The sequence below is a fragment of the Corvus cornix genome, chromosome 26 (genome assembly GCF_000738735.6).
Source record: "Corvus cornix cornix isolate S_Up_H32 chromosome 26, ASM73873v5, whole genome shotgun sequence".
Taxonomy (NCBI): domain Eukaryota; kingdom Metazoa; phylum Chordata; class Aves; order Passeriformes; family Corvidae; genus Corvus; species Corvus cornix.
In genome coordinates this window covers 1,355,539-1,367,198 of record NC_046354.1, presented here as the reverse complement: position 1 = coordinate 1,367,198, position 11,660 = coordinate 1,355,539, and the positions used below count along the sequence as shown (strand labels likewise).

Sequence of the window (11,660 nt, the reverse complement as noted above, 5' to 3'; positions counted from 1 at the left end):
AGGGGCAGGGGCAGGGGCAGGGGCAGCGGCAGGGGCAGGAGCAGGGGCAGCAGCAGGGGCAGGGGCAGGAGCAGGGGCAGGGGCAGGGGCAGGAGCAGGGGCAGGAGCAGGAGCAGGGGCAGGGGCAGGGTCAGGGGCAGGGGCAGGGGCAGGGGCAGCAGCAGGGGCAGGGGCAGGGGCAGGAGCAGGGGCAGGGGCAGGGGCAGGAGCAGGGGCAGGGGCAGGGGCAGGGGCAGGGGCAGGAGCAGGGGCAGGGGCAGGGGCAGGGGCAGGGGCAGGGGCAGGGGCAGCGGCAGGGGCAGGGGCAGGGGCAGGGGCAGCAGCAGGGGCAGGAGCAGGGGCAGGTGCAGGGGCAGGGGCAGCGGCAGGGGCAGGGGCAGGGGCAGTGGCAGGGGCAGGGGCAGCGGCAGCGGCAGGGGCAGGGGCAGGGGCAGCAGCAGGGGCAGGGGCAGGGGCAGGGGCAGGAGCAGGGGCAGGGGCAGGGGCAGCGGCAGCGGCAGGGGCAGGATCCCTCTGTCAGCAGCAGGGCTCGGCTCTGGGTGGCACCAGGCACAGTCACGGGCCTGCTCTTGCATAAGGTCCTGGCCCCTGGGCATAAACAGCTCGGTTTCTAAGGGCTACCGACAGATCCAGCAGGTAAAATTCCGTATTCTCTTCGCAGGATTAAACAGCAACGCCTGCTCTTGGAACGGGGCTTGCCCGTGGTGAGCGATTCAGCCCAGAGGATCTGGCAGCAGCAGCAGGAGAGGCACAGAAATGTGGAGTTCATTCCCAGAGGAATGACCCTGCTGCTCTGTGGCTGTTTTAATTTATTCTCTTTTGTTTCCATTTCATACCAGCGTGCACAGCTCCTGTTTGTGAAGATCACCATATCACAGGCTGATAAGCGATCTTTGGAATATCTTTGAGATTCCTCCTTGGAAATCTGAACAGAACTCAGCTTTCATGGCACCGGCACACAATGGTTCTGACTAAAGCCAAGGACTGGAAGAGAAACCTTTTGTTTCCAAAACAATCTGGTTTTAAGAAATGTTTAGGTTCTGTTTCAGGTCAAAAATGTTTTGAGAGAGTCCTTAATGCTCCCCTCCCTTCTCAGTAGATAAACAAGGTGAGATTTCCCTTGGGACTTGCATCATGCAGGTGCTGAGCAGTCAGACAGAGCATTAAATAGCTGGAATCAGCCCTGGGTGAGACAGAGTGGTCAGAGGAGAGGAGCACAGGGATGAAAATGCACCTTTCACCCAGGCAGGAGCTTGGCTGACCCTTTCACTCAGTGCTTACCCTGGCATCTCCTCTCTACACGGTGCTCTTGCTGCCTTTAAATCCAACCATTTGCACTTGAAAGTCCCCAGCCCGAGGAGCTCAGGGCTGGGCGGAACTTCTGCTGCTGCCTGGCTGCACATCAGGCTGCTTCGAGCCTGCCAGCAAACACGGGAGCAGCGGGAATTCCACACTCCCTCTTTGGGCTTGCAGGGAGAGCTGGGAATCACAAAATCATGGAACAGTTTGGGTTGGGAAGGACCTTAAAGCTCTCCTTGTTCCACCCCTTGTCACAGGCAGGGCCACCTTCCAGTGTCCCAGGTGGCTCCATGGAAGACTTTGCCTGTGCTGATAAAATGATTCCATGTCATAGGTGGGACAGACCTGACCTGGCTCATCCTTTGTCTCAGAACTCTTTGTTTTACAACTCCAGCATTTAGATTTACCTGACTGTGACATAAATCTGTAGCACACGGCACTTTCTGATCACACACGGGTTTATTAGGAACACAAACCACCTCTGTTCCCCAAGGTGAGCAGCGAGGTGTTGGCAGCATCAGCCGGGCCTGAGAGGTGCCAGGACAGCTCAGAAGGGAAGGAGTTGGGGCTGTCCCAGCTTTGCATCTGTCCCATTTTGGCAGCACTCCTGGATCTGACACCAGCACAGCCTCTTGCCTCCTTAGCTGTCCCCTCCCTGCAGTTCAAAGTCTTCCAGCTGCTGGATTCGGGTGGTCAGGGCTGGATGGGAGAGCAGAGCATGGCACAGGAAGCAGTGGGATGTCTGTGCAGCCCTCCAGCCCCTCCAGCAGGCAGTGGTGGTTTTGGGAGGCACTTTCATGTGGCAGGTGAGTGCTCAGGCCTCAGAGGCTGTGATAAAATTAATAAAAAAAACCCCCAAAAAAGTCCTAAAGGAGCAGGAAAGTCCGGCAGTTCTTCCCAGAGACGCTTTATCCATAGGCAACCCCTTTGAAAATACGCCAAATCCCTAATTCCATGGCTTCCCTGTTTTGATGAATCCCCAAATGCATTAAAGCCCTTGCAGGAGACTCCACCCCGTCCATGCTGAGAGATGCTTTGTATAAATAGCTCATATACATCTGCTCTATACAAAATACTCTGTACACGCGGCGCTCCTTTATTTGGCGTGAAGCTCCCACAGCACTCCCGAGGTGCTGGGGCAGGAGGTGGCAGCAGAAAATGCTCATGGCCGAGGCCAGGCAGTGAAGGCCGCTGGATTTGGGGTGAAAAGCCCCTTTTCCACCAGCCCCGTGAGCTATTCCTTCAGCAGCCCCAACTTCTTGAGCGCCTCGCGCCGGTTCTCGTCGGCCGCGCCCTTCGGGGAGATCTTCACGCTCACAGCGGAGCGGGGCGGCCTGGGGAAGCTGGGCAGAGGGTGGGATCTCCTCTTGCTGCTCTTGTCCTGCTCCTCCTGCTCCTTCAGGCCGGTAAAGTCCTTCCCTGCCCCGAGGGAGGCGGGCCGGGGGCGGCCGCTGCGGAGGAAGCTGGGGGCCAGGCGCTCGATGAAGGACATCTTGCCCAGGGAGCTGCTGCTGCTCTTGGCGTTCTGCTCCTTGGTGCTGCTGATGGAGCTGCCCAGCCCCACCCCGGAGCGCTCCAGGGTGTTGGATTTGAAGGCCATCTGCCGGATCCCCGGCACGGAGCCCTCCGCAGGCTGCCCAGGGATGGGGAGCGGCATCTCGCTGGGGTGGGGATGGAGGTGGGCGCTGGGCTCCCTCCTGTCCTGGGACAGTCCCAGCTTCTCCAGTGCTTCCCGTCGGGCTTTCTCCTTCTCCTTGGGGTCGAGGTGCCCAGAATTCCCCTTTTCAGCAGTGCTGTCGCTGGCAGGGCTGGGGTGAGAGGTGGCTGAGGGTGGAGGTGCTGCTTTTACCTTCTGGTTGTGCTCTGTGGCCAGCGGCACGGGGCTGTTCCTGCTGGTTTTCAGGATGATGTTTGGTGGCAATTTCCGTGGTTTGGGGGCAGTTGGAGGCCCACGCTTGGCATCGTGGTCCTGAGGGGCCTCCTCCAGTGTGGATTTCCCCGGGTGGCCCCACGAAGTCCAAGTCTTGGTCTCCTTGGCCGCCTCCCCTTTGGCATCTGAGCGAGGGCTGCGTGACCACTCCAGGTCATCCTGGAAGGGGTCTGGCGGTTGGATGATCACGGACTTCATGTGGCTTCCTGTGTTGGCTTGGTCCAGCCTGCCCTCCTTGGGCACCTCCTGTGCAGGTTTTCCTGCTGGCACTGTGTGGACACTTCCTTTGCTGCCAGAAGCTCCATTTGCTGCAGGGTTGTTCCTCGGGAGACTGGAATAACCTGGGCTTGGAGCAGCTGCTGGAGCCGAGCTGGAGGAGGCAGAGACGCTTTTACCACTCCTCTGTTCAGCCCCACACTGCTGATCTCTGCTTGGAGCCCCATTGCCCAAATCTGGGAAGAGAGGGAGATGAAGTCACGCACAGCACAGGGCCACAGAACACCCCTCACCCCTGCTGGGCCCGCACAGCCACGGCTCAGGACGGGCACCCAGGGCTCCCCTGACTCCACCGATCCATCCCTGCTGGGGAAACCGGATCCTTTGGGCCTGACAAAGCCTTGTGAGCCTGTGTGAGCCCATTCAGACCATGAGCACAGATGCTGTGCCCCGCGGTTCTGCTGCCTTTGCTCCACACCCGCCTGTGAGAACCAGGAGGGCACAGATGGTGCCCGACTCGTGTGGCTACTGCAGTGTGATGGGGACCACCTGTGCCTTGTCGACCCAGGGCACTCCCTCCCTGCCAAGGACATTCCCTTGGCACAGCCAAGCTGCACAAGGGTTTCCAGCTTACCCCGGGGCACAGGGCCCTTCCTGGGCTTGGAGGGCTCCCCGTAGTCGGTGTCGTCCGTGGAGACCCCGCTGTCTCCCTCTGCATCCAGGGAGCCAATGGTTTCTTCTAGGAACATCAAACACTCTTTCTCTTCCACAGATAAATAGTCATAGCTGTTGTCACTCTGGAGAAAGAAGATGAAGCAGTGCAGGTAAGAAAGAGAGGTTTACTTTATTCTCTTTTATATATATATATATATATATATATATATATATATGTAACTTTATATAACTTTTTATATACATATAACTTTATACTGTTTAATGTCTGGGTAGTTTGGAGAGCCTGTGGCAGCTGCTTGGCCAGTGGCTGTTCAATGATGAGTATTTACAGCTCCAGAAAACCAGACAACCTCCTCTAAAATAGGAAATATATGTATACTTAAAGCCTTTTTTTATATTACCCTACTCTGTGGGTCAGGAGGTGGATTATTCTTAACTTGGGAACTTGGCCTCTTACTTTCAGTTCTTTAAATTACTGTGAAATGTGAACAGATGGGTGACAGAACTGTAGGTACAGACACTTCTATTAATGCTTAGAAAACACCATAAATACTGAAGGTTTCTGTGCAGGTGATGAATTCTCCTTGTTCTCCCATTCACACCTCAGCAAGAGCTGCTTAATTTTTGTTGTATTTTGAGTACCAGGAGATGTGATATTGCAACATCAGATATCAAGGTGATTCCTGCAATCTGTCATGAACAAAATGAAGCGCAGGACAGGATGGAATGTGCATCAGATCAACAAGCACGGGGCAGGAATCATCCCAGGTGGAGTTGTTTTGCAGAGGCACCTTATCCAAATCTTTTACTGTGCACTATCACAACCAGTTTTTCCATCCCTATTACATTCAGAGGGTTTGGTTCTGGTTTGCAATACATCAAATGGAAAACCTGCCAGGACTGAGCGCTGCTCTCACACATATCAATTATGCTCCCAGCAAGGCAGGATGTAATTAGTGCATCAATCTTGGAATCGGCGTTGGGAGACAAACGAGCTTGAACGGAGAGATAGTGAAAAATGACACATCTACACCCATGGCCCACACTCATCTCTGCCTTAACTGGGGCATTCCTCTCTGCCAGGCAGGAGGAGCTCAGCTCGCTGTCTCCTCCAGGTGAAGTCACTCTCCTCGGAGCCAGTGTGACCCAGTTACCCAAGGGTCTGCCCCGCACCCCTGGCAGCACAGGAGCCGCTGGCACGGATCCCAGCCTGGCCCAGAGCAGACCCTGCAGCAGCAAAGGCTCCCGGCTGCTGCCACACACGTGGCAGCTTGGGAAGGCTGCGAGTGCTCTGGGGCAGGAACTCATCTGGTCCTGGTGCTGGCTCAGGGCCTCCAGGGGCTCCCGAAGCACCGATGGAGAGCGGATTTGAACTGAGATCTGCCCCAAACCCTTGCTCAGCTCAGAGGGGCGAGCTGGGCCGGGCACCCCAGGGTTACTCACCCGCTGTGAGTGGTCGGAAGCTGTGCTGACCATGCTGTCACAGCTGCCGGAGCTGCAGCCAGCCATCCCCAGCTCCTTCCTAGGCATAGCACGGGCTGCCCTGGTGGCTGGAGAAAGGAGAAGCATTAAGTTGTGAGATTCTCCCGGGGCTGACTCAAGCACGCTGGGAGGGAGGACAGGCAGGCTCTGATGCTGCTGGGTGGAGGAAATGTGCTCCATCTTAGGCTGCTGTCTCCAGGAGAAGGCACAGCTGGGCTTTTTAAAATAATCTTTGAAGTTTTCCCCAAAATAATTTGGAATAGGGTCATCTCTGCACAGCCAGCTTGTGTTGGTGGCTCTCTAATCACCTCAGAGGGGTGGGTAAGGCAAAGGCAGAAGCTGCAAGCCCAGCTCAGCCTCAGAGATCCCAGCACCAGCCCCAGCCCCGACTCATGGGACCTCTTTCCTCCGCCACACCCTGTGCCAGCCCTGCAGCTTGAACTTGAGAACGAGCTGGCCCCAAGTGCTGCTGGTTACTCACATCCTCGCTCTGTCAGGAGCTTCCTCTGCCGCCCTTCCTTGGGGGCCCTGGGGAGGTGTCCCCGGCCTTTGGGGCACGCCTGGGTGTGTTTGGGCACACGGCTGGCGCAGCCCGTGGGGAGCAGGGCAGGCTGGGGCTGTGCTCAGGCTGCTCCAGGGGGGTTCAAGCAGCCCCTCAATGTCCCCCCTGCTCACAGCAGGGTCCCCCTGATGCTCCTCTGGATGCAGCCCGGACCCCCCATCACCAGTGGGACCCCAGTGTGGCAGCAGCTGCCTGACAAACACCCTGAACTTGGGTTCAGGGTCCAACTTGGGTCACGGTCCAACACCGTGACAGGGGCAGGGCAGGGGCCCACGTGGCACAGGGGACAGTTATCCCTGCACAGAGCTCTGCTGCCCGCAGAGAGAGGCTGAGCGCCCACGGAAGGTGTCATTACTGATGGATGCAAAGCACTGAGCTTCCGAAATTTCCTGGCACCACCAGTTAGTTCCCTCCACATGCACCACCCCGTTCCTGGGGAGGGAACTGGGCTGTGGAGGCAAAAGGGAGCAGCAAAACAAACACCAACACCCCCTCCAAGACACACGGACCCACGCGAGAGGATTTGCTCCTCAGAAGACAGAGGAGCCCTTTGTGCTGTAACCTGCAGGCAGGAACACACTGCTGCTTTTATTTCTTGTAGCAGGATCAGGGAATTAGATCCAGCGATAAGTGAGCAGAACTGGCTGCTTGTTCAGAGCGTTAGACCCTGAAAGAATTCCTCTGTAATTGGAATATGCCGCAAAAATCAGATTTCAACACCCACACCCTGACAGATCTAATCCTTCCACGCAGGAGGATTTTAATATTTCAGTCTCAGCTTTGCATTATTTACTGCTTAAATGACGTTGCAGTAAGGGGTGGCTTTGGAACAGCAGTTCCCTGGATTCTTTGAATTCAGATCACTTCATGGCCAGGGATTTGAGCTGTCAGGAAGCAGAGCTGAGCTTGGGAGACTTCAGGCCTCTGCAGGGTTTTGCTGTGCACTTGAACATCCACAGTGTGAAATTTAGATTTATATCAAAACTAGATTTATAGATTTATATTGACTCCTAAGTAGCAGGAGGCTTGACCATGGTTGTTGCAGTGCTCCTGGCTGCCTCCCTCCCAAATTTCAGACAGCAAAACCCTCCTGGGGAAGTGAAAGCCTTGCTGGAAGTTGAGTGTGCAGCTGCTTGGGGCCAGCAGGGAGGCATTTCCACCATGAGGATCCCCACCACCACCAGGCCGTTAAAGAATGAATTTCCTCTCATTCAAACAGCATTTGCAGGGACCTAAAGCAGCCGCCAAGGCTTTGGCATCCACCGAGCCCCGGCTCACGGGAGGCAAAGTTCAGCCTGAGCCCGCCGGGTGCTGCAGAGGATCTGCTCTGAAACAAGAAGTTCCTTTTCCTGCCCCTTAGTTCTCTGATGTGATTACGGCTCCAGCACACTCATCCAGCTTGGGAAAGGGGAAAAATCAGTGTTGAAACTCCCCAGTTTTAATGATTCAGAAGGATTTCAGTTCCTTCTTTTCGTGAGTAAGAGCCACGAATTAAAAACGCAACTGAGCATTTGATTTAAAAGACGCAGTACTCAAAAAGCTGTTTTATAGCTGGGTTTCAACGGTGTTGATCTCTTCCCCCACTAAAAATATATTTGGAAGAAGTTTTTTTAATCTAAATCCAAAGGCCAGGTCCCTCAGCTCTTGTGGCCGTTCTCATAACTGTCCTTTGAAAGCCCACGGAGCCATCAAAGAGGTGCTGGGTAGCAATTAATGCTAATTGCTTTAGACAAGAGGCTACTTTCTTTCAGCCAGCACCACCCCAAGCTCTCCATCCCGGGTTAAAACACCTCGGTTTTGCTGCCTGGGGCAGAGCAGCCGGACCCTTGCTGCCCCTGGCTTTGTCCGGCCACCCCAAACACAACCCGAAGCAAATCCCCCTTTGCAGGCACCTGCTCCTGAGCAGCCCAGGGGATGGATCGCACCTCAGGGGCAAAGGGGACGGTGGCAGATCCGCATTTCCTCCTCTCTGGACAAGAATGAAGCGCCCCAGCAGCTGCCTGAGCTGTTTGCTGTCCTGGGCACAGCTTTCCCCAGCTTTCCTCCACCACCACCACCACCTTCAAACCACCTCATCCAGCTTCGCTGGTGAATCCCCCACTGCATTTCACCCCTCCAAAGCAGAGCCCTGCAGGTACCCAGAGCCCCCCAGCCCTTCACCCGCAGCCCGTCCAGCACGAAAAGCACAGAAAGCAAAGGACAAGCAGGAACACAAATGATTATTAATCCGTTTCGTTGTTTTTACCAGGCCGTCCGTCGTTCCGTGCTGCCCAATTCCTTGTCCCAGCCGTGCCTGTCCCAGGACTTCTTTGCTTTTCTGGGCTAAGCAAACACAGCCAGGTTACACATTAACTCTGCTCCCGCTGCAGATAAGGCTGTGCCGGGCCCGTGGCTGCTCGCAGGTACGTCCTGACAGGCGATCCCTGGCCCCTCACCTGCAGCCAGGGCGAGCGAAATTCATCCTGCAGCCCTGCAAGGCACCTTTCCTCCTGCTCCAGGCTGGGGTCACGGCGTGGCTGAGCCCCTAAAACCCGTCCGTGCCATGCCCCAGAGCGCTGGGTCGTGGCTGCTGCGCTGCCAGCGCTGGGTGTGAGCTGGCAGTGCCCGGGAGCTGCGGGCAGCTCTGCTCGGTACCACCCAGCTCCCTCACTTCCCTGCTGTCCTCTGCTGTCCTCGGCACGGGTTTCGCCGGAGACTCCTTAATCCGACATCCTGTTCTGCCGCATAGCTGCTCGCTGACACCGGAGCAGCCGAGCCGAGCCCTGACCCGAGCCTTGCACACAATAATTACGTCCCCGGCTGGGCGTTTGCGCCCAGGAACGCGTCACCCACAACAGGTTTCTTCTCTCAGGTGGTTTGTGCAGGGATCCCGCAGCTCGGGGTAGGAGCTGGCTCCTCCTCGGCTCTGAAAACACAGCCTGGGCTAGGACAGGTAGGGACTTGCATTTCACCACAGCTTCCCAGAGGCCAAAAGTTTGCTGCCTGCAAAGGAAGGAGGTTGTGAAGACAGGCAGAAAGTGTTTTGGAAGGGAAGCTTCAGCACAGATCTATTTACGTGCTGCAGGATGGGGTGCCCAGGTCTGCGCAGCTCCAAGGCTCCTTCTGCCTGTCCCGACCTGCAGCTGCTTTTGCCCCAGTTGGCACCATTCCCTGCTGGCACCAAAACCCTCTGCAAGCTCCTTCCAGTGCTGGGGACTCCTTCCCCAGGCAGCTTGAGGTCAGTTCCTGGAGCTCTGGTGAAAGCTAAAGCCCCCCAAGATGCCCACCACACTCATCTTCACCCTGATGACACCTTCTCAGAAACTCTGCCAGGCATTTCCTTCAGCAGCATCTCCCACTCTGAGCCCCAGGGTACCACCTCTGCTGCCTCTTCCAAAGAGGGGCCCAGATTCGCCCACCCTGCGCAGGGTGACACCGACCCCCAGCCCGGGTGGTGCTGCAGGGCAGGGAGGCAGCAGCCATGCCTCCTTATGACTGACTTCGGGCTCTGTTACTAAAATCAGAGCTTTTCCAGCTGATAAACAACACTTTGGCCATTCCCCACACACAGCACGGACTTGTACCTGCTTGACAAGGTGCTGCTCACTGAACATCTACAAACACCCCGCAGGGAATTTCCAGGGCTGACACAGCTGCGGGATTCATTCACATTTCTATGCTACAATGATTTTTATTTTTTTTAGATTTGTATTTGTAGCAAAAGTCTGTGTTGCCACACATGTTCCCTGCTCCACAGAACAGGGAAGTGGAGCTAATGAAAGTCACAGGAAGATGGAGGGAAAGCAGATGAGCCGGGAAGCGTCGAGGCTCCCACCGGCGGTGCCGAGCCCAGCCGAGTGCTGTTCCAGAAGGGAACGTGCTGGGGAGCAAATCAACGAACCAGAGGCTGCTGCCAGCCCCAGCCAGCCCCAGCCCTTCCTGCTCTCCCACGCTGGCCTGCAGCAGCTGAGGGATGGGGATGCAGCACGTCGGGAGCAGCCGGAGCGCTGACAGCCAGGGATTGAGGGCAGGATTGGTGCCAGTGCTTCGGGAGTTGTGCTGGATGGTGCAGCAGTTTAAACAGAGTTTAAATGTGAAATTAATTAATGGAGTGGGTTTGATTCTGAATTAATTTTAATTTTAAATGGAAGCTTTAGAGCCATGCGGGTTTTGTCGAGTTGTACCCGGTGCTGAGGCTGCTCTGAGAGAGGGAGGAAACCAAAGCTGGGGTTATTTTGTTATTGCAGTGCCAGCAGGGTGTGAGTGAGCACCAGCACAGGGCAGGGATGTCCTGACAGCACCAGGACTCCAATCTGGGCAGTAGAACAGGCAGAGCTGGCTGCCTGCAGCCCTGTGTGGGTCAGGAAGGTGTCATGATCCATCAGGAGAAATCTTGAGCTGCTCCGAATCAGAAGCCCAGAAAGAACCTGTTCTTTCTCCACATTCCTCTCCCTCTAACAAATACAAATAGATCCAACCCAAAACAAGGTGTGATTTCACACAGATGGCACGAAGGGTATGTGAGGAGTCAAATGATGCAGAGAGAACTTCCCAGTGCCCTGGAAGGACTTTGGCAGGTTCACAGCCCTGCTGTGCCTCACCCTGTTCCTAAATACGAGGGCACAAGTGACTCAGGCCTGGCCCTGAAGGAGAAGCATCCACATGGCGTCACTGATAAGATTCCTGTCAAGGTAAGGATGTTTATTTGACTCTGTGGAACTCTTGGGCACTTTCCTTCGCCCAAATTGCAGGTACAGCCTGGGTGCTGACAAATCAGTTATGGAAAGCACCACGTAGTTAATGCCTCCTGTTGCACAGCAGTCATTAAACCTTCCTATGGCCAAGGAGCTCTGTTTGTTATCTCTGCTTTACAGAAAAGAGCCAGAGAAGGGACATGAGGTGTTCCCATAGCTTGGTTACCATTAACACCAGAGATGAGAAGGCAGCTCTCAAGCTCTCAAGCTCTTCTCCCCAACACTTTCCTCAAGACTTTAATTAAAAATAAAAGACAAGGGCACTGCAATCCTGGACAACCTGATTTTGTTAGCTCCTCTGTTGTATTCCTGCTCCAGGAAACATCTGGTGCTCAGACAGGTGAAACAGCAGGAGTGATTTCACCCAACTTGAAGGATTTTTTTTCAGAGCAAGCCTGACGGCAGTCTTAGAGCTGGATGCAGTTTGATGTAAAATGCAGGCAGACATTTAATTGTGTGGCAGCAGCAATTTTCAAAACAGCAAGCTGACTACTTTTAGTTCCTCTTCTGGAGAGTTTCCTTGCCAGGGAGAGGTTCCCAGGGCTGGCCCATGGGCGGGTTCTGCAGCGAAATCAGCCAAACACGGATGATTCAGCACTCGTGTGTCGGTCTGATTTCTCAGAAGCTCCCCCAGCACGGGGCACAGCAGCACAGAACTTCTGCTCTCTCTTCACTCAGCCCTGTCCCCTCCCACGTGGAGAAGGGCAAAGAGGCAGCACTGCCGGGTCAGAGAGGTTTCAGTTTCACAGGGGGTTGGTTGCCC

The 11,660-nt window shown here is 55.5% G+C and overlaps 1 protein-coding gene across 2 annotated transcripts; it reads right to left on the bottom strand.

Moving 5' to 3' along the window:
* Positions 1-1,739: 1,739 nt before the first annotated feature.
* On the bottom strand, positions 1,740-9,538 carry C26H1orf116 (chromosome 26 C1orf116 homolog). 2 transcript variants are annotated; one of them, XM_039565523.1, is made up of 5 exons: positions 8,600-9,538; positions 8,410-8,486; positions 5,564-5,670; positions 4,080-4,242; positions 1,740-3,681 (listed from the first exon to the last, which is right to left on the bottom strand). In XM_039565523.1, exons 1-5 carry the CDS (start codon positions 8,623-8,625, stop codon positions 2,534-2,536), a joined length of 1,521 nt encoding a protein of 506 aa, XP_039421457.1. In that variant the 5' UTR covers positions 8,626-9,538; the 3' UTR covers positions 1,740-2,533. The 2 variants fall into 2 exon arrangements, with proteins under 2 accessions (XP_039421457.1, XP_039421458.1); XM_039565524.1 differs by lacking the exon at positions 8,410-8,486 and having other exon boundaries at positions 8,600-9,273.
* Between the last annotated feature and the right edge of the window lie 2,122 nt (positions 9,539-11,660).

Excerpts from the sequence above, each read along its gene's own strand:
- C26H1orf116 (XM_039565523.1), bottom strand. The coding sequence starts at position 8,625 with ATGAATTTCGCTCGCCCTGGCTGCAG. Across the intron at positions 8,487-8,599 it reads TTCGCTCGCCCTGGCTGCAG|CCCAGAAAAGCAAAGAAGTC; the intron begins GTGAGGGGCCAG and ends GTGTTTGCTTAG. Across the intron at positions 4,243-5,563 it reads CTTCCGACCACTCACAGCGG|AGTGACAACAGCTATGACTA; the intron begins GTGAGTAACCCT and ends TTCTTTCTCCAG.